This window comes from Staurois parvus, unplaced genomic scaffold (assembly GCF_062004578.1).
Source record: "Staurois parvus isolate SC_StPar_1 unplaced genomic scaffold, SC_StPar_1.0 ptg001723l, whole genome shotgun sequence".
NCBI lineage: Eukaryota > Metazoa > Chordata > Amphibia > Anura > Ranidae > Staurois > Staurois parvus.
The window spans coordinates 27,349-52,065 of record NW_028319519.1 but is presented as its reverse complement, the minus strand read 5'-3'; the positions used below and the strand labels follow the sequence as shown (position 1 = coordinate 52,065).

The 24,717-nt window shown below is 45.7% G+C and overlaps 1 protein-coding gene across 1 annotated transcript in view; it reads right to left on the bottom strand.

The window, feature by feature from the left end:
* STT3A (STT3 oligosaccharyltransferase complex catalytic subunit A) overlaps positions 1-24,717 on the bottom strand; it is a 48,125-nt gene that overhangs the window by 17,585 nt on the left and 5,823 nt on the right. Inside the window, exons 2-11 of the mRNA XM_089663580.1 lie at positions 16,364-16,489; positions 10,802-10,862; positions 8,042-8,163; positions 7,754-7,899; positions 6,139-6,229; positions 5,938-6,044; positions 5,679-5,843; positions 2,755-2,935; positions 390-545; positions 208-299 (exon numbers count right to left, since the gene is read on the bottom strand). Coding sequence (XP_089519706.1) covers positions 208-299; positions 390-545; positions 2,755-2,935; positions 5,679-5,843; positions 5,938-6,044; positions 6,139-6,229; positions 7,754-7,899; positions 8,042-8,163; positions 10,802-10,862; positions 16,364-16,451 — 1,209 coding nt within the window. The 5' untranslated portion in view covers positions 16,452-16,489. The remainder of the gene's footprint in view (positions 1-207; positions 300-389; positions 546-2,754; positions 2,936-5,678; positions 5,844-5,937; positions 6,045-6,138; positions 6,230-7,753; positions 7,900-8,041; positions 8,164-10,801; positions 10,863-16,363; positions 16,490-24,717) is intronic.

Here is a 24,717-nt window from a genome sequence, read left to right as displayed (position 1 = left end):
TTATATCGCAAAAAAATAAAAAACTGCAGAGGTGATCAAATACCACCAAAAGAAAGCACTATTTGTGTGAAAAAAAGGACATACATTTAGTTTGGGTACAGCACTGCACGACTGCGCAATTACCAGTTGAAATAGCACAGTTCCGAACAGCAAAAAAAATGGCCTAGTCAGGAATCATTATGTTATAGGCCTGGACATAGTTCTTACCATGACAGCGGAGAAGTACATACTGGTGACACCATACATGATGATGAATATTCTGGCATCAGACAGATTACTGAAGCAGTAATACAGACCCACTACAAGGGAAAGAAGAACACAATGCAGTTCAGCAAGCCTTCCCGGTTTTGTTTCTGTTTACGGAGTAAAGAGCGCAGCATTTCTCTAACCTGGAAACATGAACACGAGGAGCTGCAGGTCAAAGTAGTAAGAGGACCAGGTGGTTGGCTGATGTTCCGAAACGGACGCAATGATAGGAATATTGTTCTTGGCGTAAGACGGATCCAGGAGGGAATAAAAACGGCCAGTCCACGGAGAGATTTTACCTATTAAAGAAGTAATAAAATATCAACAAAAAAGCAGTAAGTTATACGTTATACAATAAATCCCATTTCCAATCGTCTGTACATGAATCCTGCCAACTAATCCTGATTCTATCACCAGATGTCTCTCATATCTTAAAGCCTAACTCCATGTTTAACCATTTCAATACCAGGCACTTTCACCCCCTTCCTATCCAGGTCACTTTTCAGCTTTCAATGTTGTCTCACTTTAAAACGACAATTAAGCGGTCATGCAACACTGACATTTTTAGCATTTTTTTGAGACAGAGCTTTCCTCTGGTGATAATTAACCATCACTGGGGTTGGTTTTTCATTTTTTGCTAAACGAAAAAAAGATTTAAAATTTTGAAAGAAAAACAAAAATGTTTTCTTAGTTTGTTATAAAACAAACTAAGAAAACTACAAACCGACGGGCTCCGACGAGGCTGCACCGACGGGCGCTGACGAGGCTGCACCGACGGGCCACTTTTTGGCACGGATATATGCTGGACTGATGGGGCTGCACTGACATTCATGGAACGGATTATCAGTGCCCTAATTACCAGGGTAAATGTCCCCGTCACAGGAAAGCTGGTTATCGGCTTTTTTTTCCTCAGTGCTGTGGCAGCAGCTGAGGAAAGGAAATGCTGATAACCAATATTTGTTTAAATGTGATCAGCTGTGATTAGACACAGCTGATCACACAGCAAAGAGCAAACATCATTGGCTCGTTACCCCGATTTGTTTTGAGCCGTGTCTGAGGGACATAGCTCACCATGTGTGCACAACTTAACCGGTTCAGCTCCGCCCCAAAGCAGAAATACTGCTACAGAGCGGCACCTTTGTGCAAAATCACGTATCTATACGTGATTTTGCATTACCGGGTAGGGGGTGCACACGAGCCCTACCTGCACCGCCATTCTCGGCCGTGCTGTCAATCACCGGGTCCCGGCAGGTGATTACTCCCCAGTGCCCGGAGACTGCCAAAGATCTGTGATGGAGGGGGTGGCTAGGACTGTTCATAAACAAAACAGTTCTCCTCCCTGTCAGCTCCAGCACACTGCTTTGCATGGCTGTGCACAGCACAGAGGTGAATATTCCTTTACCTAGCTTGTTTGGGCCACCTTGGAACCATTTTCTATACTAACAGGTGCGTCTGCTGGGCGAGCTGTAAAACTGTAAGTAGCATCAGCTACATAAAACATACAGCACTGTGTTCCTTGCAGAGGGACGGGAACTACCTGTCCCACTACTGAAACAAACGAGTGGGGTTGAGCGCTGCTCAGCAATTCATAGGCAGCTTTGTTTTCTCTGAATGGTTGAGGTGGAGAGGCGGGCAGATAACCTCATGATCTCGGCCTCAGCCAGAGGAAGCGTTGTATTCAGAGACAAAGCTGCCTAGCAATGGCTGAGCAGTATTCAACCCGACTATTTTGTTACGTAAGTGGGATGGGAAGGTCCCTTCCCACCGCTGGAACGCAGCACTGTATTCAGTATGCAGCCGAACCTACATACAGTTTATGCAGCGCAACCAGCCAGTAGGGTAGCAAATAGTTTGTTTGGCTAGCTTGGCACAAACTAACTAGTTGAAAGAAACAGTCAACTTGGAGTTAGGCTTTAAAGTGGTTGTAAACCTCAAATATGAACAAAGCATATCCCTCTAGAATATGTATGTAGAATCCAGAGCACTGAGTGTCATTTCTGCTGCCTCCCTCCTCTGTCAGAAGTGATTCAAGCTGATAGCAAATTTTCCTGTCACCAAGAGAAAAATGGTGACAAGGGAGGGACCTCCAGCAGACTGGCAGCCTTAGCTCTGTGGAAGGGGGGGTGTCCTTTCCCTCCAATCAGCTTTCTCTTCACTGAGCTCTGCAGTGTGTAATTTCAACTCTGTCATCTTTTTTCTGACACTCAGACAGGCTTTAAAAATTCTGGAGTTTGAATGGATGTAGAGAGAAGACGGCAGATAAACAGGTACAACGTATGTAGGATGATTTGTTTCATCTCTGTGTATCACCTGAGGCCAGTTACTTCACTGGGTGTATGGAAGGGCTTATAACCACTATAAGTCTTCTCAAGGACACCAAGAAGTAACCAAAGTATGCTGAAATATCAATTAATTTTTCTGTCTGTAAAATCCCAGTGTATTAGAAGTCCATTTGAGACTTTCTCACATACATGAGGGTCATTCTGACAAAATTTCACAATCTCCTACCTGTCAGCATGAGAACGGCCCCTCCAGTCAGCAGGATAAATCCCACCAGTGAGATGACACTCCTGAAGAGGATCTCGAATTGCTGGGGGTTCAGTTTGCTCCTCAAGTAATCCACAAATGCATGGATCTGACACAATCCAAACACACCCAGAGCCGCCATGTGCTCAGAGGACAGGACAGGCTGTGGAAAGAAAAAGCCTATAGATTACATTAAGTTACCAAAGAAAGAAAAAGAATCGGCACTCTAATATTTTAATGAACTGTTCTAATAATAAAAATAAAAAAATGTCACTATGTTTTGAATTTCAAGATTAAAAGAGAAGTATAGGTCTTGAAGAAATACAAACATTTATACTCACCTAGGTGGATGCAGCATTGCTCTGAAGCTGCATTTGTCCCCTGCTGCCCCTAAGACTGGGTGATCACATGACAGCTGATCGCTCAGTTCTTGGTCTTCACTGAGCAGAGAGCAGTGACTGTCAGTCACTGTTCTCTGCTCTGTCCCTCCAGCTTTCACTGGAGTGTAGGGCTGTGCAGAGGGCGGGAGCATCTGCTGAGAGGCTGAGCCAGCTGTCTGTTAGGCATCTGGGTGGATCCCGACATTCAAATCAGGATCCCTCCAAAGTCTGGACCGGCTGAGTGTTGTCACCTCGCAGTCGGCTGAATCCAGGTCACAGGGGTGCAGAACAAACTGACCTACAGGAGAAGTATCACTTGGCATCCACAGGACATATTACCACAAACGTCTGTTTCAAAGGGCACCAGACATACATTTTTCTGCTTGAATCTTGTGGTTTTTTAATATATTTTGTTTTGGAAGTGGGTCCCTTTCTTCATGGAATAATCTGCCTAATTTTGGGTTGGGATCTCTGTTTCCCCCTTGCTTGCGGTCTCAGTGTGAGTCTGGATTCACACTTCTGCGGTGTGGCATATCGCATGTGATTTGCACAGAAACCACACCGCATTCCTGTGCAAATCACATGTGATTTCTGTGCTGTGCAATTTGTATGGCTCAAATCGCACCGAATCCGCACTAAAAAGTAGCAGGACCCTTTTTTTTGTCTGCACTAGAATCGGATTGCATGGGTATACACACCTATGCGATCAGATTCTGCACATCGCACAGCGTTTTGGGGTGTTAACATACACACCCACAGTGGTTTGCATGAACAGTGTGCGATTTTGATGTGGTGCGGAATTTGCACAGAAAAAAGTGTCAATTCTGCACAGCATCAGTGTGAAACCGGGCTGAGAGAGCCTGGGCTGGGTGCACGTAGTTCATGGAATCCCCGTGTCTGTACCAATAGGCAATGACAGACGTATTCCACGTTTGATATGGCTGCACCTGATCCAAAAAACCAAAATACTCACCCCTGATGAAAGAGCGATCCGAAACACGTCGGGTGTTCTACTGATGATATTCCATTAAGATGAGGACAATTTCTTATTCCTCACAGGCTGGTTATACCGGATCTTTCAAATAACTGTAGCCATGCAATGTGATATCATTTTGTCTTTTGCTTTTTACCAATGACATCGTGTGTCTTTTAGGTATTGTAATACAATTTTGTTTTATTTTACCTCAGTACTTGTTTTTGTGTTGCCTGTACAAACCCACTCTTTTTTGGGGGTATCTCGCTTACTACAGGAGAAGTAGAGTCAAAAGAGCTTTGGCCCTACTTTTCCTTTAAAACAAACATTGCAGATCTGCATTAACTAGAACCTCTCAATGACGGGGAATACTATAATCCATTATAGACCAACTCCAATATACACACACGTAATATATATATATATATATATATATATATATAGTGTGTGTGTGTTCAGGTACTTATATAGAGCTGTCAATTTGCACAGCGCTTTACATATATATTGTACATTCACATCAGTCCCTAACCCTCAAGGGGCGTACAATCTAAGGTCCCTAACCCTCAAGGGGCGTACAATCTAAGGTCCCTAACCCTCAAGGGGCGTACAATCTAAGGTCCCTAACCCTCAAGGGGGGTACAATCTAAGGTCCCTAACCCTCAAGGGGCGTACAATCTAAGGTCCCTAACCCTCAAGGGGCGTACAATCTAAGGTCCCTAACCCTCAAGGGGCGTACAATCTAAGGTCCCTAACCCTCAAGGGGCGTACAATCTAAGGTCCCTAACCCTCAAGGGGTGTACAATCTAAGGTCCCTAACTCACATTCATACATACACATACTAGGGACAATTTAGACAGGAGCCAATTCACCTACCAGCATGTCTTTGGAGTGTGGGAGGAAACCGGAGTACCTGGAGGAAACCCACACAGGCACAGGGAGAACATGCAAACTCCAGGCAGGTGGTGCAGTGGTTGGGATTCGAACCAATGACCCAAGTACTGCCAGGCGGAAGTGCTAACCATTTAGCCACTGTGCTGCCATATATATATATATATATATATATATATATATATATATATATATATAACACACATGTTTACATACATACACACACACACTATATTTAAATGTTCCAGTGAATCTTGGATGAAGAATCACTTAGGGCTTGTCCACACATGCTCTTTTCTCTGAAGAGTGATACACATTTGGATCGCACTGCAGAGAGCATTTGACATGCAGTTGAGGAGGTACTGAACTGCCTTCTGTCTGCTTTAACCCTCTGAATCCCTCGGTAGCGAGGCACAAATTCAGAACAGCCCCATTCATTTGAGTGAAAGCGACGAGGGGTAGAATTCCTGCCATGGCAAGTGTACACCTCCGGCCACTGCAGCTAAAGATGGAACATTTGGGTGGAGGGGTGTGGGGGGGGGGGTGGGGGGGGGAAGCGGGTGCTAAAAACACATCTCATCTGCTGGGATTTACTGTCCCTCAACAGCTACTGTGATATTGTGAACTAGTCCTAACACATCCAAGAATGCATGCAAGAAACATACCTGGAATCCAACAAAGGAAATCTGCATAGACAGGATGGTGCCCAGACAGTACACAGTGCAGTACGCTACATAGATCCGATGGGAGAAGCGGCCAGTCAGCATCAGGACAAGGACGTGAAGGGGGATCAGATTGATCAAAAACACATAACCTCCCCAGGACGAAACCTGTAAACCATCAGAAAAGGTTATCATCAAACATCTTCTCACTTGCGTTCTTGGCAAGGAAGAAATATACAGATTACCAGGGTGTCAGGCTCACCATGTAAAAATAGGCCAGGGCACACATGGTTGCCCAGTAGATGGAGCCAGTCTTCACGGCCTTGATCCACATGTAGTATGTCAGAAGCATGCAGAAAATGGCTATACCTGGGCAGGGTGAAGAAGCAACAAAACATGAAGAGAACAGATATTCAAGACATTGAAACTTCGAGTTTTTAAGATCTAAAATTTTCCTGGTTACCTTCATTATCATACGATCCAGCCACAGAACGGGAGATGTAGCCTGGAACGACAGCGATCATTGCTGCTGCTAACAGACCAGCACCAGCATCCTGGAGAAAACAAGGAAACCCTCATCATTCAGACACTGGCCACCTCCGTATACGCAGCGACTAAAACTATCCTCACTTCCAACAAACGTAGGCCTCATGTACACTGCTGGTCATAAACGTGCGTTTAGGAGCTTTTGGCGTTTTTTTTTTGCCAAAGCCCCTGAACTAAACTCAGTCAAAGTCTATGTACACACAGGCTTTTACCAGTTTAGGGGCAGTTAAACGTTCCTCTTCTGAACGTAGAATAATCACGTTCAGGAGAGAAATGTTTTGGCCAAAACGCGGCAAAAATGCCTGTAAACGCGGCTAAACGTGTCTTAACGCTAGCCATGTTTAGTGCTTGGGCGTTTATCCATGTCAATGGAAAATACTCTGACCAATCAAATGAATAAACGTCCAAGCGCTAAACGCAGTACCGCTGCCAGGAGAGTTCATGTGTACATGAGGCCTAAATGGTTTCCTGAATCCCAGATCTTAAAGCAAACCTCCAGTGGTTTTTGTAACAATTAAAAGTCAGCAGCTACAAAAAAAACCTGTGTGCTCACGTGAAAGGGCGCCGGGTACCGTCTTTAGTCCCTGGCATCTTAGCTGTGACAGTGTGCGGCTTCACAGTGGGGTGACCGCAAGACGTGCACTGTGATTGCTTCTGCGGTCTTTTGGGACCTGTGCTGTGTCTCAGGAGACTGTGGGGGGGAATGCTGGGCAATCCAAGCAGAAGTAGGAGTGGGTACATGTCAAAATTTGATCCCCGCTTGCCCTCCCACTATATCTGGAGCAGGTATATATACGTGATTTTGTGCACCCATGCCGCCTTGTAGCAGTATTTCTGCTATAGGGCGGCACGGAAGCATTTAACACCTTGGCACCGGCGCCTCCCGGGCCTTTAAGGGTTTCAGAAGTCGGGAGGCGGGTGGGGTTTTAGGGTCATGTGACTGCCGAGATTTGCTGTCACATGTTCGGGAAAGGTCCCGATCGCAAGAGGAGATCGGGACCTTTCTGTGAATACTGAACATGTGTGCTGGGAGCGCGCAGGGCACACGCTCTCAGCACATATGTTTTTTTAATAGAACGCAAAATGTGCGGCCGTTCGATGTCTAGACCCAGATGCCGGGAGGTTGCACATTTGCGGCCGGCCGGCGCAAAGAGGTTAATCATGTTCTAATAAACATTTTGTAATTTTATAAACAAAGAAGTGTACTGTGGTGCCTATAAATTCCGTGGATTCTAGTCCAACAAGTCCTAGCAACCAGGCGGAATAGAATGATGCCACCTCTGGGAGTTTTTTTGACCAGGCTTCAAGGTTTGTTAACGGCCTACACCACGTGTCAAAACACAAGGCCCAAGGTCCAAATCTGGCCCGCCATGGCATTCTATGTGGCCCCCATACCTCTCCCGCAGCTGCGGCACCCCCCCCTCATCTCAACAGTCAGCAGCAGGAGAAGGACAGAACTCCTCCTGCAGACTCTGCGCTTCTCCGTGCAGTCACAGAGGTTCGTCTCTGCCCCTATAACGTAGCAAACTTACCTTTAGCTCTTTGGTGAGGTGGTAGGTAACAATGGTGGTGAAGGAGGAGAAGAGAGGAGCCAGGAACACACATACATTTCGAATGTCGATGGTGATGTGAAAGAAGTGCAGAATGTGGTAAAATGCTGCTGATGTGATCATCAAACCTAAAGAAGAGCCAATACAACAATTATACCGTCTTCCATCGGATGCCAGAACATAACAGATGCAACGTACCAAAGACATAAGCTGGGTCAAGGCCAAGTCATCAAGCACAGTCTTTAGGTCCAACGCCTTGACCCAACATACCTGGATAGATCGTTCCCCCTATAATCCTCCCTAGCGGATACCAGGCACGGTCATCGAACCAGTTATGGAACTTGTAAAAGCCTTCCTCTGCCAGAAACCTTGTGGTCCGGTAGTTAAAGTACCTGAAATGCAGGAAACGGGGGATCAATTCTCAAAAACAATAAGACGAAGGCACAGCTTAAAGTTGGAGTAGAGCTGAACAATCTGGGCCGAGTCACACTAGTCGCTGTGCTGACCGCATAGCCTCTGGCGTCAACGGATAAGACTCTGTGCCGAAGTGCCGATCCAGATGCATAGCGCAGTTTACGGTTTTATATATTTTTTTTTTTTTAATTAGAATTCTCAAAATGTAATAAATTACATTTTATTAAAGTAGAACTGAACTCCAAAAAGCCAAAAATCAGAGTTTATTTATGACAGAAGAGACTATTTACAGCTCCACCTCTTTGGGGTGATGTGACTTTTGTGGGCATGCGCGGGACTGATGTCATTGTGGCCCAGCCACTCAAGCGGCCGACCAGACAGAACTAGGAAGGAAGACCAGGAGAAGATGGAAGTGCCCATGACTAGCAGAGAGCGCTGGAGATATAGTTTGAAAGGCAAGTCTGCTATAATTTATTTATTTCAGGTACTTGTATAGTGCCGTCAATTTACACAGCGCTTTACATATATATTGTACATTCACATCAGTCCCTAACCCTCAAGGGGTGTACAATCTAAGGTCCCTAACTCACATTCATACATACACATACTAGGACCAATTTAGACAGGATCCAATTAACCTAACAGCATGTCTTTGGAGTGTGGGAGGAAACCGGAGTACCTGGAGGAAACCCGCACAGGGAGAACATGCAAACTCCAGGCAGGTGGTGCCGTGGTTAGGATTCGAACCAATGACCCTAATATTGCCAGGCGGAAGTGCTAACCATTTAGCCACTGTGCTGCCCAAGGCACTAATATGCGGCGCATGCTAGCACATACTGGCACAGAACTTCCAGTGGCTCATTTATTTGAAAAAAAAAATATTGTTTACTTCCACTTTAAAGTGTTACTAAACCCACAACAGTACAATAGGTCTGTATTTGCAGTAATGCATGCTTGTTATACTCATTGTGGAACTTAAGGGGTTAATCCTCTGCATTTTTTTAAAAAGGCTGTTTGATCCTGTCTTCTTTGATTCTCCCTTTCTATTGTCCCCAATCCATCTGCTGATCGTACGGAGCTCTAGGAGTCACTCTGCACATGCTTAATTTAGTGTGTATTGCTAGAGTTTTTCTTTTTCTTTGGGAAGGTGCGTGTGATCAGCACAGGGCCAAACAGCACTGTCCAGACAGAGGGCCAAGGGTTGCACTGCCTCACAGTACAGTCAGAGCAGAATGAAAACTCCTGCTACAAGCTTTAACCAGTGCTCAGCTGGACACCGACAGAAGTCACAAGACTGCTATATACTGCTGATGAGAAAAGGTATTTAGCATGTTCTGTGTACTGCAGGAGAGCGGATATAGGAACTGCAGGGTCCGGGGAGAGCAGATATAGGAACTGCAGGGTCCGGGGAGAGCAGATATAGGAACTGCAGGGTCCGGGAGAGCAGATATAGGAACTGCAGGGTCCGGGGAGAGCAGATATAGGAACTGCAGGGTCCGGGGAGAGCAGATATAGGAACTGCAGGGTCCGGGGAGAGCAGATATAGGAACTGCAGGGTCCGGGGAGAGCAGATATAGGAACTGCAGGGTCCGGGGAGAGAGGATATAGGAAATGCAGGGTCCGGGGAGACCGGATATAGGAAATGCAGGGTCCGGGGAGAGCCGATACAGTGAAAGCAGGGTCCGGGGAGATCCGGACTGTGGCCAGTGGGAAGTACAAAATGCCCTGACACCGGTGGGAGTAAACAGTGCCATAGGCTTGGTGGTCACTAGGAGTAAACAAATTGCATCACTGGTCTCTCACAGTACACAGAACATGGAAATGCAATTATTTCAGGAAAAATAAACTGCTTAATACCTTTTCTCATCAACAGTTAGGGGAGTCTTGTGACTTCTATCCGTGTCTAGCAGAGCACTGGCTAAAGCTTTTAGAAATGCTCATTAAAAACTCTCAAGCAATACACACCAAACTGAACATGTGCAGCTTGCCCCCATGGCTCTGTTCTATCAGGACATGGATTGGGGACAGTAGAAAAAGGAGAGGATCAGAGAAGACAGGATCAAACAGTCTTTTTACACAATGCAGATGATTAACCCCTTAGATTCCACAGTGAGTAGAACAAGCATACTTTACTGCATCTACAGATTGATTTTACAGTTTTGGATTTAGTAACACCTTAAATAGTGGAATTAAACAATTTTTTTATTTTTTCAAACAAATGAGCCACTGGAAGTTCTATGCCAATATGTGCTAGAATGCACGCATATTAGTGATAAAGGGGACTGTACCAGAGCTTGTGCGCGTTTTTTTTTTGTGTTGCGACTATACAAGTAGATCATATTGCTGAGCTCTCCCTATACAACGAGAAGCCAGTGTGAGAATCCAGAGTAGTAAATATCTGGGTGGAGGGATTATTACTCCAGGGTAAGGCCATAAACAGACCTCAAACACCAAAAGGACATTCATTAAAGTTCCTGAGTATTATGTTCAGGGCGTGGAATAAAAACATCAAGCCGTCCCTTTAATCTTTATATACAAACTTCTATGTACTAGTCAGTCACACCTCACCACGTCCTACCCAGCACCTCTACCAGTACGGAACGTTGGTGAACTTACGGATCAAACTCATGGATGACACTTTCAAACCTCAACACGGAGAATAACCTGGTTGAAAAAGCTGAAAAGAAAAAAAAAAAAAATTTTGTGCATTTTGTATCTGCCTTTAGATTACAAACTGAACACTAAACTAACACAGAAGAGGAACTTTTTTGTATTTATTAAAATCATTGCATTGTTGACTTGGTAACATAGAGCATTATATTTGCTTCTTGTAAATCCCACTGGAATTAATACCCCCTCGCCCTCCAGCGGATTTACCCCCCTTCCTGACCAGGCCATTTTTTTGTGATATGGCGCTTCGTCACTTTAACCACTTGCCAAATGACGGCTACAGCGCGGCTGTCCAGTCCTGGGAGGGCGTTCTGTGACACCAGAACACGCCCTTCTGCACGCCCCCGGCGATCTCCATGAACGCTGTGTCCTATGGACATAGCTGATCACGCGATGTGGTAAAAGGCCAATTACAGCGGCCTTTTAAACACATTATCAGCCGTGTCCAATGACACAGCAGATCATCGGTAAATGCAGTTGCAGGTTATCGGCTGCACTTTCCTCATGCTGTCACAGTGTGAGGAAAGTACTGCCCCATAACCGGCAATTGTCAGAGGATGGATTGGCACAGATCATCAGGGCACTGATGATCAGTGCCCAGCAGTGCCCCCCACCAGTGCTGCCCATCATTGTCCATCAGTGCCGCCTATCCATGCCGCCTCTGCAGTGCTGCCTATCAATGCACATCAGTGAAGGAGAAAAGTTACCCATTTGCAAAATTTTAGAATAGAAAACTTTTTTGCTTTTTTTGTTTATAGCGCAAAAAATAAAACCCCCAGTGGTGATTAAATACCACCAAAAGAAAGCTCTATTTGTTTGAAAAAAAAAAAATTATAAAAATTTCATATGGTAACTCATGCAGACTCCACCTCCGCAACATCGCCAAAATCCGCACGTTCCTAACCCCAGAAACCACTAAACAGCTCATCCACTCCCTCATCATATCACGACTCGACTACTGCAACTCCCTCCTCACTGGCCTGCCTCGCCGCTGGCTATCCCCGCTTCAGTCCATCCTGAATACGGCTGCCAGACTCATTCACCTTTCCAACCGCTCTGTCTCCGCCACCCCCCTCTGCCAATCCCTCCACTGGTCTCCATTCAGTGTCCTCCACCCCCCTCTGCCAATCCCTCCACTGGCTTCCGATTGTCCAGCGGATCAAATTCAAAATCCTAACGCTGACGTACAAAGCCGTCCACCATACTGCCCCGAACTACATCACCGACCTAATATCCAAGTACCGCCCAACACGCACACTCCGCTCTTCACAAGACCTCCTTCTCTCTAGTTCCCTGGTCTCCTCCTCCCATGCCCGCCTCCAGGACTTCTCCAGGGTGTCACCCATCCTCTGGAACTCCCTGCCACAACCCATCAGATTATCACCTACTCTCCTCTCCTTTAGGCGCACCCTGAAAACCCATCTCTTCAGGGAAGCCTACCCCACCCCCTGCTAACGTGCCGACCTCCTCCACTCTTCCCACCACTCCATCCCCCACAGCTATCTCCTCCTGTGCCACCATCCCCTCCCTCCTAGATTGTAAGCTCGAAAGAGCAGGGCCCTCGATCCCCTCATGTTTTGCATTGTATTGGTATTGTTCTGTCACATGTTCTGTCCCCCTTTGTAATGTACAGCGCTGAGCGAACTATTGGAGCTTTATAAATACTGTATAATAATAATATGGGTACAGTGCTGCATGACCGCGCAATTGTCATTCAAAGTGCGACAGCGCTGAAAGCTGAAAATTGGCCTGGACAGGAAGGGGGTATAACTGCCCGGTAGGCAAGAGGCTGACAATTGCGCGGTCATGCAATGCTGCACTCAAATTAAATTTACGCCCTTTTTTACCCACAAATAGGGCTTTTTCGGTGGTATTTGATCACCTGTGCATTTTTTATTTTATGTGCTATAAACAAAAAAAAAGACTGACAATTTTGAAAAAAAAAAACAGTATATTTTTGACTTTTTGCTACAAAACATGTCCAGTAAAAAAAAAAAAAATCAAATTTAGGCAAAATTTAGTCTTTGGTAACAAAAAACATCCCAATACATGTAAATTAATTGGTTTACATGAACGTTCTAGCGTCTACAAATGGTGGTATAGAGACTGGAATTTTTCTTTATAGTAGTAATGGTGGCAATCAGTGACTTATAGCGGGACTGCAACGGTCATTCTGACACTGGGGGGGGGGGGGGGGGACGACGACGACGACTCACATTTCCAGTGACACGAATAGTGATCAGTGCTAATAAAAAGCACTGACACTGTACTAATGGCACTGGGCAGGAAGGGGTTAACATCTGGGATGAACAAAGGGTTAACTGTGTGCTTTACTAAGGAGACATGCTGTGCAGAGAAATACAAAGCAGCATGTTACTGCTGGCAGGAGAGACTGACTTGTGTTGTTTACACACAGATCTCTCCCCTGACAGTGACACTTGGCGACCGCCGGGTGTCGACGGGGAATTTCCGGCCAGGACCCGGTGATTGACATCTGCAGCCACCAATGGTGGCGCGTGCTCCCTACCTGGAAATGCAAAATCACGTATATATACACACGTGATTTTGCGCAGCCCTGCCACCCTGTTGCAGTAGTTCTGGAAGTGGTTAAAGGTTTCTAGCTGAAACCATTTACCCAACTGAAAATCCCTCCTTGGCAGGTCCCGCAGTCACATAATCAAGGCTGCCCCATCTTCCCTATTAGTGAAGGCCTTTTTCCTGTCTTGTGTTGGACCATTACCTGGTAATGCAACCAACAATGTGGAGGAGACTACCGGGTATGTCTCTAATAACTGATACAACAGTTGTGCACCAAAATTAAAAATCTGGGCCGAAACTTCACCATGCATTTGGCCAAAAAAATAAAAAAACGGACAGTTTGTTTATATATATATATATATATATATATATATATATTTATTTATATTAGACTTTTTAATTACCAGCTTACCCTCCACTCTATAGCAGAACTACTGCTACAGGGCTTCGCAAAATCACGTATATATACACACGTGATCTGCAATTCTGTGTAGCAGGAGTGCGTGCACCTCCCTACCCCCACCGCCATTGGTGGCTAGGGATGTCAATCACAAGGTCCCAGCCAGAGATTCCCCGCCGGCACCCGGCAATTGCCATGTAAAACTGGCAGGGGAGAGACCTGTGTGTCAACACAGGTCTCTCTCCTGCCAGCAAGGACATGCTGCTTTGTATTTCTCTATACAGCAGAGAAATACAAAGCAGCCTGTCTACATAGTAAAACACACACACAGCACATAATGTAAAACAGCACACAGTTAACCCTTTGATCGCCCCAGATGTTAACCCCTTCCTGCCCAGTTCCATTAGTACAGTGTCAGTGCTTTTTATTAGCCCTGAACACTGTATTAGTGTCATTGGCAGTTAGTTTTCCCCCAGTGTCAGACTGTCCGCTACAGTCCCACTATAAGTCACTGACCGCAGCCATTACTAATAGAAAAAAATAAATAAATTCCAGTATATATACACACCGCCATTCGTAGACACTGTAACTTTCATGTAAACCAATGTAATACACTTATTGGTGTATGTATATTTATATATATATTTTATTTAGCAAAGACATGGAGCAGAATACATTTTGTCCTAAATTTATGATGAAATTTGATTTTTTAATGGATATGTTTAATAGTAAAAAGTCAAAAATATGGTTTTGTTTTTTTTTCAAAATTATCGGTCTTTTTTTGTTTATACTGCAAAAAATAAAAAAAGGCAGAAAAAAGGTTTATTTGTGGGGAAAAAAAATGACAAATGTTATCTATGTACAGTGTTGCATGACAGCGCAATTATCAGTTCAAGTAACGCAGCTCCACATCGCAACAAATGGTCCGGTCAGGAAGGGGGGAATCCTCTGGAGGGCAAGTGGTTAATATGAATTTTTAATGAATATTAATATATTTTCAGCACCTTTTGGCTAATAGGCTGCTTTCACACTGAGTTTTTGAACCGCTTTATTAGTTTAAAAAGAAAAAAAAAAAAAGTTCAAGAAAAGCTCAAAATAAATGTATCCCCTTAAATTCAAATGTATATCTTTACACTGGTCTGTTGTGCTTCCCTTGTGGCGTTCGTTAAAAATCCTGCTTGCCACATTTTTAGTCATTAAAAAAAAAAAAAAAAAAAAAAAAAAAAAAAAAGGGAACCAGAAGTGCACCTCCCCATGGAGGCCTGGTTCATGCCAATACATTTTTTAGAGTTTTTTGCAGAAACATACTTCAATCCATTTAACATGGGTTCCTATAGAACATGTTCACATCTATGCATTTTTTGCTGCGTTTTTAGAAAGGGTCAGGGACTTTTTTTACGCAAATGTTGTGTTTTTGGTTTAATAGGCTTCAGTAGGGACACTGCAGTAAACGTATTTAGTGCAGTTTTGACACTTTTTTGATGTTTTTTTTTACTCTGCCCAGCAACAAGTTAGCCAAAGAAAAAAAAATGCAAAACACATCAAAAAAGCACATGCAAAAGGCACTGCAAAAAGGACAAAAACACAAGCTGCATTGATGTGAACTAGGCCTAAAATGCATTGAAAACGCACATGTATTGCATCTCTCATGCGGTTTTTGAGTCACATGAGCTATGAAACACCGTAGCTAAATCGCAGGTAAAAATCACACGTTTACTGGTGGCTACCGTCAGCTTTTTTCGGCTGCCAATAAACGTGCAATTTTACCCACGATTTAGCCATGCTTTTTCACAGGTCACGTGACTCAAAAACCGCATCAGAAATGCAATACATGTGCGTTTTCAATGCATTTAGTTCACACCAATGCAGCTTGTGTTTTTGTCCTTTTGCATGCGGTTTTGAACGGTTTTGCATTTTTTTTTTTTTGTTAATGGGGGTGTTTTTTTTTCCTTGGGCTAACTTGTTGCTGGGCAGATTCAAAACACATAAAAAAAAAAAAAAAAAAAAAAGTATCAACACTGCACTACGTTTACTAAATGTGCGATTTTTCTTGTGATTTTGCAGTGGTTTTTCATAGGTCATTTATCATCAACGTTTTTTTTCGGCTGATACATATATCGATATCGGTGCATCCCTACAACACAGCTCTTCCCAAAATGCAGTTTCAAAAGAGAATTGGGTTGACTTACTAAAACTGGAGCTCTCAGAATCTGCTGCAGCCATGGGAGCCAATCAGCTTTTACCTTCAGCATGTTCAATTAAGCTTTGCCAATCAAACCTGGAAGCTGATTGGCTACCATGCTCAGCTGCACCAGTTTAAAGCTTGGCCATACATTATACAATTTTCTTGCGATTTTTGGTTTAGATTTAAAAACCATATAATAGGTCAAACCTAACAAAACTTTCAATTGTATCCAATTAGGCAGGCTCTTGCACTACACAGTTGAAGATAAATTTAAAGGAAATCGGTCAGAAAATTGTATAGTGTATGGCCAGCCTTAGTAAATCTCCCCCCAATGTATATACTATGAAACCCCCCAAACAACTGTAAAAGTCCCCATGGTACTTACAGAGAATTGCAGCCATGGACAGGATGAGGAGTTTGAGGAGAGTGTCCTGTTTCTCATAGGACAGCCGCAAAAACCCTAACCGAGTCATCTTCACATGCAGGGATGGGACGCACAACACTTAAACACCTACAAAGACAAAAGAGGACGTAAGAATTCGGAGTTCAGACCGTATCCAGCGTACAGGACGGTAAGTGGACTTTATTTCAAAGGTAAAATGTGGTATGGGAGGTTCGTGGTGCGGCTGTTTGTGGCTGCTGTGTGTGTTTGACTCTTTTTGATTGTTGATCTGTTTTTGTTTTGCAATTTTTCCTACTCGCGGCCTGGCAATAATTTGTTAATTGTTTCTGATCCCTTTCTGCGTACCCTTGCTCTTAGGTTTTAGTTTTGGGTTCCTGTTATCATTTATCTGTTCTGTTATTGTTGTGTTTTATAAATGCAAAATAATAAACAACTTTTAACCTGATTATGTCGATATTTCTGTGCTCAAAGCGGCACTTTTTTTTGCATGGAAATATGTATTTTTTTTACTGTAGGTCTGTAATTTTTAGGAATAACTCACTGAAATCTGTCCGAACAAGAGTCTAGTAAACATCCCGGGGATGATAACATTTTAAACATGAAATCATAAATTATAATTTAATAATCATAAAAAATAATATAATAATAAATTTAATTCAATAATATAATCAAACCAAAAACACTGAAATATGAAATATAGCGCCAAGTTCGCACATCGCTGAGCTCAGTCGCAGAATCGTTTTCAGTGTCTGATGATGAATTTCCCCCACGAATCATTATCACTCAATTCTGCAAGTGGTTCTGATTTACTATCGCTGTTCTCTAGCCGGTCTAAAACCGCTTTTGACCTAAAGGGACGCTTTTTGGACGCCATGGACGTTTCTCAGTTTCCAGGCAGAAAGGGCGGTAAAAATGCAGGCAGGGCGCCGGACAAAGCACTCGGGACAAAATGTATGTGAAATGGTTTGATACAGGAATGTTATACTATGAGATTTTAGTGTATTTAGTGAATGTCACTTTTACAACTTTCAAATTTCCTGCCAGTTCCGTCCCCCGTACGTCCCGACGTCGCAGGGAACGGAACCCGGAAGACAGATGCATGGGCCGGAGGACATTACAGGTGACACTGCAGGAGGGACATCGCAGGAGCGCAGGACAAGGTAAGTGATCGAGGGATCCCGGAGCAGCGCTGCAGTGTATTCCCGAGTGTAGCTCAGGGTTACCGCTTGTGGTGCTGAAACTTTACCCCGAGCTACACTCAGGAATACCGCCAGGGGGGTTAAAAAAGAAAAAAAAAGAAAAAAAAAGGCAAAAACGTGGGGAGAGCAGCCTGAAGCATTCAGGAATGTTCAGAGACCAACTCTAGGCAAAAAAAAAAAAAGAAGATCCCTTGCAGTGGGGCTGTGCATGCGTTTTGTCTAGGGGAGAGGAGAAATTGTTTTACTTACCTCATCCTCCTCTCCCACAACGGCAGTGAACAGTCTCACAATCAGTACGGGGCAATGGACCCTGCTCTGGTCTTGATGTCAGAACCCTACACTGCTAGATGGGGGGGGGGGGGGGAGGGGTTGGGGGTAGCGGAGGATAAGATAAGTGCATCTCCTTTTAAGCTCCTAAGGCCTCCTGCTCTCAACCTCTCGTCTCCTCCTCCTATGCTTGTCTCCGGAACTTCTCCCATCCTCTGGAACGCTCTACTTCAATCTGTCCAACTATCTCACAAACTGGCCAGCTTTAGATGATCCCCGAGAACTCATCTCTTCAGGGAGGCCCATCATGGCTCCATGCACACTCGCAGTTTTAATAACGCTGGTAGCGTTGTCTGTGTAGTCACGTTAACGTGAGTTTTTCAGCGTTTGTTAGCATTTTTGAATTAGCGTTTAGCCACATTTGCGGTTTTTAGCTTTTTTTCTCACAAAAACATCCAAAAAAGCCAGTTTGCCGCGTTTTACAGCTAAAAAAAACTCCTCTAGAAACACATTAGTTCTGGGGGGTTTTTCCAGCCCAAAAACGTTGATTCCAGTCTATATGTGTATGGACACGTAGGAGAACATGCCGGGGATGGACACGTAGGAGAACATGCCGGGGATGGACACGTAGGATAACATGCCGGGGATGGACACATAGGATAACATGCCGGGGATGGACACATAGGATAACATGCCGGGGATGGACACACATAGGATAACATGCCGGGGATGGACACACATAGGATAACATGCTGGGGATGGACACACATAGGATAACATGACGGGGATGGACACATAGGATAACATGCTGGGGATGGACACGTAGGATAACATGCCGGGGATGGACACGTAGGATAACATGCCGGGGATGGACACATAGGATAACATGCCGGGGATGGACACATAGGATAACATGCCGGGGATGGACACGTAGGATAACATGCCGGGGATGGACACGTAGGATAACATGCCGGGGATGGACACGTAGGATAACATGCCGGGGATGGACACACAGGATAACATGCCGGGGATGGACACACAGGATAACATGCCGGGGATGGACACGTAGGATAACATGCCGGGGATGGACACACAGGATAACATGCCGGGGATGGACACACAGGATAACATGCCGGGGATGGACACATAGGAGAACATGCCGGGGATGGACACATAGGATAACATGACGGGGATGGACACATAGGATACCATGCCGGGGATGGACACATAGGATACCATGCCGGGGATGGACACATAGGATAACATGCTGGGGATGGACACGTAGGATAACATGCCGGGGATGGACACGTAGGATAACATGCCGGGGATGGACACATAGGATAACATGCCGGGGATGGACACGTAGGATAACATGCCGGGGATGGACACGTAGGATAACATGCCGGGGATGGACACGTAGGATAACATGCCGGGGATGGACACACAGGATAACATGCCGGGGATGGACACGTAGGATAACATGCCGGGGATGGACACGTAGGATAACATGCCGGGGATGGACACACAGGATAACATGCCGGGGATGGACACGTAGGATAACATGCCGGGGATGGACACACAGGATAACATGCCGGGGATGGACACGTAGGATAACATGCCGGGGATGGACACACAGGATAACATGCCGGGGATGGACACATAGGAGAACATGCCGGGGATGGACACATAGGAGAACATGCCGGGGATGGACACATAGGATAACATGCTGGGGATGGACACATAGGAGAACATGCTGGGGAGTTTACTGGCTGTATAAAAAAAAAACATCAAAAGCCAAAAACAGCCGCTGTAAAAACATCCCGTGTGCATGAGGACTTACTGTTCCATCCGCTCATCCCCCGCAGGTATAAACTTATGTACCACTTGCCCCGTCCTATTAGATTGTGAGCTCCTATGAGCAAGGCCCTCCGAACCATCTTGTGTTTTTTTGTATCGGAACGATACCGGTCTCCCTTTATATTGTCAAGTGCTGCACAAACTGTCGGTGCTACATAAATCCTGTGCAATAATAACCATTCCCCTAGAGCAGGGGGTCTCCAGACATTCTACACAAAGGGCCAATGTACTGTCTTTCAAACTTTAGGGGGGCTGAATTGTGGCCAATGGGGGTAGAAACTGTCTCGGGCCCAGCATCAGTGTGAATAAACATGGCCACAGGGTTGGTGGTCAGTATGAGGAATAGTGCCCCATCACTGGGAGGAATAGTGCCCCACCAGTGGTGTCAGTGGGAGGACTAGCGCCCCCACCAGTGGTGTCAGTGGGAGGACTAGCGCCCCCACCAGTGGTGTCAGTGGGAGGACTAGCGCCCCCACCAGTGGTGTCAGTGGGAGGACTAGCGCCCCCACCACTGGTGTCAGTGGGAGGACTAGCGCCCCCACCAGTGGTGTCAGTGGGAGGACTAGCGCCCCCACCACTGGTGTCAGTGGGAGGACTAGCGCCCCCACCACTGGTGTCAGTGGGAGGACTAGCGCCCCCACCACTGGTGTCAGTGGGAGGACTAGCGCCCCCACCACTGGTGTCAGTGGGAGGACTAGCGCCCCCACCACTGGTGTCAGTGGGAGGACTAGCGCCCCCACCACTGGTGTCAGTGGGAGGACTAGCGCCCCATTACTTGTGTCAGTGGGAGGAATAGTGCCCCATCATTGGTGTCAGTGGGAGGAATAGTGCCCCATCATTGGTATCAGTGGGAGGAATAGTGCCCCATCATTGGTGTCAGTGGGAGGAATAGTGCCCCATCATTGGTGTCAGTGGGAGGAATAGTGTCCCATCATTGGTGTCAGCGGGAGGAATAGTGCCCCATTATTGGTGTCAGTGGAAACAATTATGCCCCACTGTTGTTGTCAGTGGGAAGGGGGGGGGGGGGAGAATACTGCTGCAAGGGCTGGATAAAGGCTAGCAAAGGGCCACAGTTTGGAGACCACTGGTCTAGACGGAAAAAAAAAAAAAGAGCGATAACCCTTGCGGCGTGGCTACAGCCCCACTGCAAAAAATCATTTTTATTTTTTTGGCCCGGAGTTCGGCTTTAACCTGCTCCATGTTCTTTAGCCCAGAACCACCTGCTGTGTTGCATTGGGATGAAGTACATTTCACACATTTCATATTCTGTGCTTTACATTCCATATTATTCTGGGAGATTTCTACCTCCAGTGAATTTATCTTTCAAAAGTCTTTGAGGAAACACAAAGCTCTTACCCTGAGCAGACACTCTACAACAATGGGCCACGGGCCAAAAAATTACAGCTTGTGGATGGAAAAAAACATGATGTCCAGTAATCTCCTCACTAGAAGGAATTCTGGCAGCGTGGTCAGGAGATAAATGCTGATGACCCTTCTCAATCTGTGCCGTCACTTACTGGACCTTGCCAAGAAAATGCAACGACACCAGATAAATGGATCACATCCAGTTTTGGCACCTTATAGTGGTTGTAATCCTCAGACATGAAATCTGAACAAAACATATCCCTCTATAGCAGTGGTTCTTAACCTGGGTTCGATCGAACCCCAGGGGTTCGGTGAGTCAGTCTCGGGGGTTCGGCGGAGGTCAGTATATCTGCTTGCCATTGCCATATGGGATGTACCGCTAAGCCGATATACTGACAGGAAGCTTCAATGAACTACCTGGAAAGCATTGCAGATTGCATACCAGCAGATCGCTGGTGCCATGCAGATCTCCTGCAGACCAGTCAGTAGAGATCTGCTTGCTGTACAGGAGAGCAGATAAGCAGATATACTGACAGAAAGCTTCAATGAACTACTACGGCGTTCCACAGCTCCATGGTGGTTGATTGAGTACTACAAGCCGACAGACGTGGCTTGTAGTACTCAATCATTTACAGAGGTCTGTGAATGAACGTAAGGCTGTTGGGACTTGTAGTTCATTCATTTACAGAAGTCTGTGAATGAATGACACGGTCGCTGTTTCTAAAAAGGGACAGCCAGTAGGGGGAACTTTTCCCTGTGCTACTGTTACGGGGAGGGAGGAAGAAATCGGGGGCAGAGGCTGCAGCATTGGGAGCATGTTACATGTTGCACCTTAAAAATGGGTCTAACCAGGGGCGGACTGACCATTTGAGCACTCGGGCACTGCCCGAGGGCCCGGGGTCAGTAGGGGACCCCATGAAATGCCCCCGGTAACTTTTTTTATAGGCTTTTTTGAGTGTGGGCAAGGACACAGTGGCCCCATGATCCCCTATTGCCCGGGGGCCCCATGAGTTGTCAGTCCGCCCCTGGGTCTAACATAACACGTTCCCAAAAGTGAACTCATCCTTTAACCTCTGGGCCTTGACGTTGAGCGGCCGCACATTTGCGTGCAATCAAGAAAAACATATGTGCTGAGCGCGCGCGCCCTGACCGCACACGTCCGGTACTCACGGAAAAGGTCCTGATCTCCTCTTTCGATAGGGACCTTTCCAGATCATGTGACCGCCGTGACGGCCAATCACGGCGGTCACATGACCTTAAAACCCCGCCCCCCGGCTTCTGAAACCCTTAAAGGGCCGGGAGGCGCCGGTGCCAAGGGGTTAATGTAATATCGGGAGCCACGTTCAATATTTTTCAATCTGCGGCTTTCAGTAAAAGAACATCCGGTGCTTCTGTCATGAAGGTCCTTGTTCAGACACGTCCCGATATGGGGTGTCTCCCAATCGCTCTCCTGAGTTGTCACCCTGTCACATGTGCTTCTGGCGGAGGTTATAAGCAGCCATGCCGATGCTCTCTGTGCAGCGTAGAGTACAAAGAAGATTGTGGACAGGCAGGTAAGTTTAATTGCAGAAGAGACATCGCATGTCATGGCATGCCCCTTGTGCGATAATAAGAGCATGCCTTTAATAAAGGGATTCTACAGGAAAGATTTAAACAGGTCATGCATACCTGCTCTGTGTAATGGTTATGCACAGAACAGTCCCAATCCTCCTTTTCTCGGGTACCCTGCTGGCGATCCTGGCACCTCCCCCCCGACAAGTGTCTCCAATAACAAGCCTACTATGTTAGCCAATGAGGAGAGAGACCCGGGATAGCCGCTGCTCTCCTGCACAATCGCTAGATCGAGAGGAGGCACGGGTAAGTATTAGAGGGGACTGGGGTAAAAAAAACCTTCACCCTTTAGAACACTTTAATTTTGCCCACTTTGAAGGTTGCTGATCTCAGCTCTGAGGACACAGCGGCTTTCTGCTTGGGAATTCGATCATACAGCACTGGGGCTCTCAGTGTGAAGCTTGGCCTGGATGCTATGTGCATGGAGTTTGCATGGGTTTCCTCCGGCACTACAAATACATGCTGGTAGGTCAGTTGGCTCCTGTATAAATTAGCCCTGGGATGTGCATATACAGTGGAGATGAAAAGTCTACACACCCCTGTTAAAATGTCAGGTTTCTGTGATGTAGAAAAATGAGACAGATAAATCATTTCAAAACTTTTTCCACCTTTAATGTGACATATAAACTGTACAACTCAGTTGAAAAACAAACTGAAATCTTTTATTTTGGGGAGCGGGAGTAAACATAAAAAACTAAAATAATATGGTGGCGTAAGTGTGCACACCCTCTTATAACTGGGGTTGTACCTGTGTTCAGAAATAAGCAATCACATTCAAAATCTTGCTAAATAGGAGTCAGTACACACCGCCATCATTTAAAGTGCCTCTGATTAACCCCAAATAAAGTTCCGCTGCTTAGTAAGCCTTTCCTGACATTTTCTTAGTCGCATCCTACAGCAAAAGCCATGGTCTGCAGAGAGCGTCCCAAGTATCAGAGGGATCTCACTGTTAAAAGGTGTCAGTCAGGGGAAGGGTACAAAAGAATTTTAAAAGGCATTAGATATACCATGGAACACAGTGAAGACAGTCATCATCAAGTGAGAAAATATGGCGCAACAGTGACATCATCAACAGTGACATCACCAAGAACTGGACGTCCCTCCAAAATGAATGAAAAGTCGAGAAGAAAACTGGTCTGGGAGGCGGCCAAGAGGCCTACAGCAACGTTAAAGGAGCTGCAGGAATATCTGGAAAGTCCTGGCTGTGTGGTACATGTGACAACAATCTCCCGTATTCTTCATATGTCTGGGCTATGGGGTAGAGTGGCAAGATGGAAACCTTTTCTTACGAAGAAAAACATCCAAGCCCGGCTAAATTTTGCAAAAACACATCTGAAGTCTCCCAAAAGCATGTGGGAAAATGTGTTCTGGTCTGATGAAACCAAGGTTGAACTTTTTGGCTAAAATTCCGAAAGATATGTTTGGTGCAAAAACACTGCACATCACCAAAAGAACACCATACCCACCGTGAAGCATGGTGGTGGCAGCATCATGCTTTGGGGCAGTTATTCTTCAGCTGGAACTGGGGCCTCAGTCAAGGTAGAGGGAATGATGAACAGTTCCAAATACCAGTCAATGTCAGCACAAAACCTTCAGGCTTCTGCTAGAAAGCTGAACATGAAGAGGAACTTCATCTTTCAGCATGACAACGACCCAAAGCATACATCCAGATCAACAAAGGAACGGCTTCACCAGAAGAAGAGGAAAGTTTTGGAATGACCCAGACATGAATGCAATCGAAAATCTGTAGGGTGATCTGAAGAGGGCTGTACACAGGAGATGCCCTCGCAATCTGACAGATTTGGAGTGTTTTTGCAAGGAAGAGCCGAAAAATATTTCCAAGTCCAGATGTGCCATGCTGATAGACTCCTCCCCAAAAAGACTGAGTGCTGGAATCAAATCCGTGGGTAAATGGTTAGTAATTCTGACTGGCAGTACTAGGATCGTTGGCTCAATTCCAAACCACGGCACCACTGCCTGGAGTTTGCATGTTCTCCCTGTGCCTGCGTGAGTTTCCTCCAGGTAATCCGGTTTCCT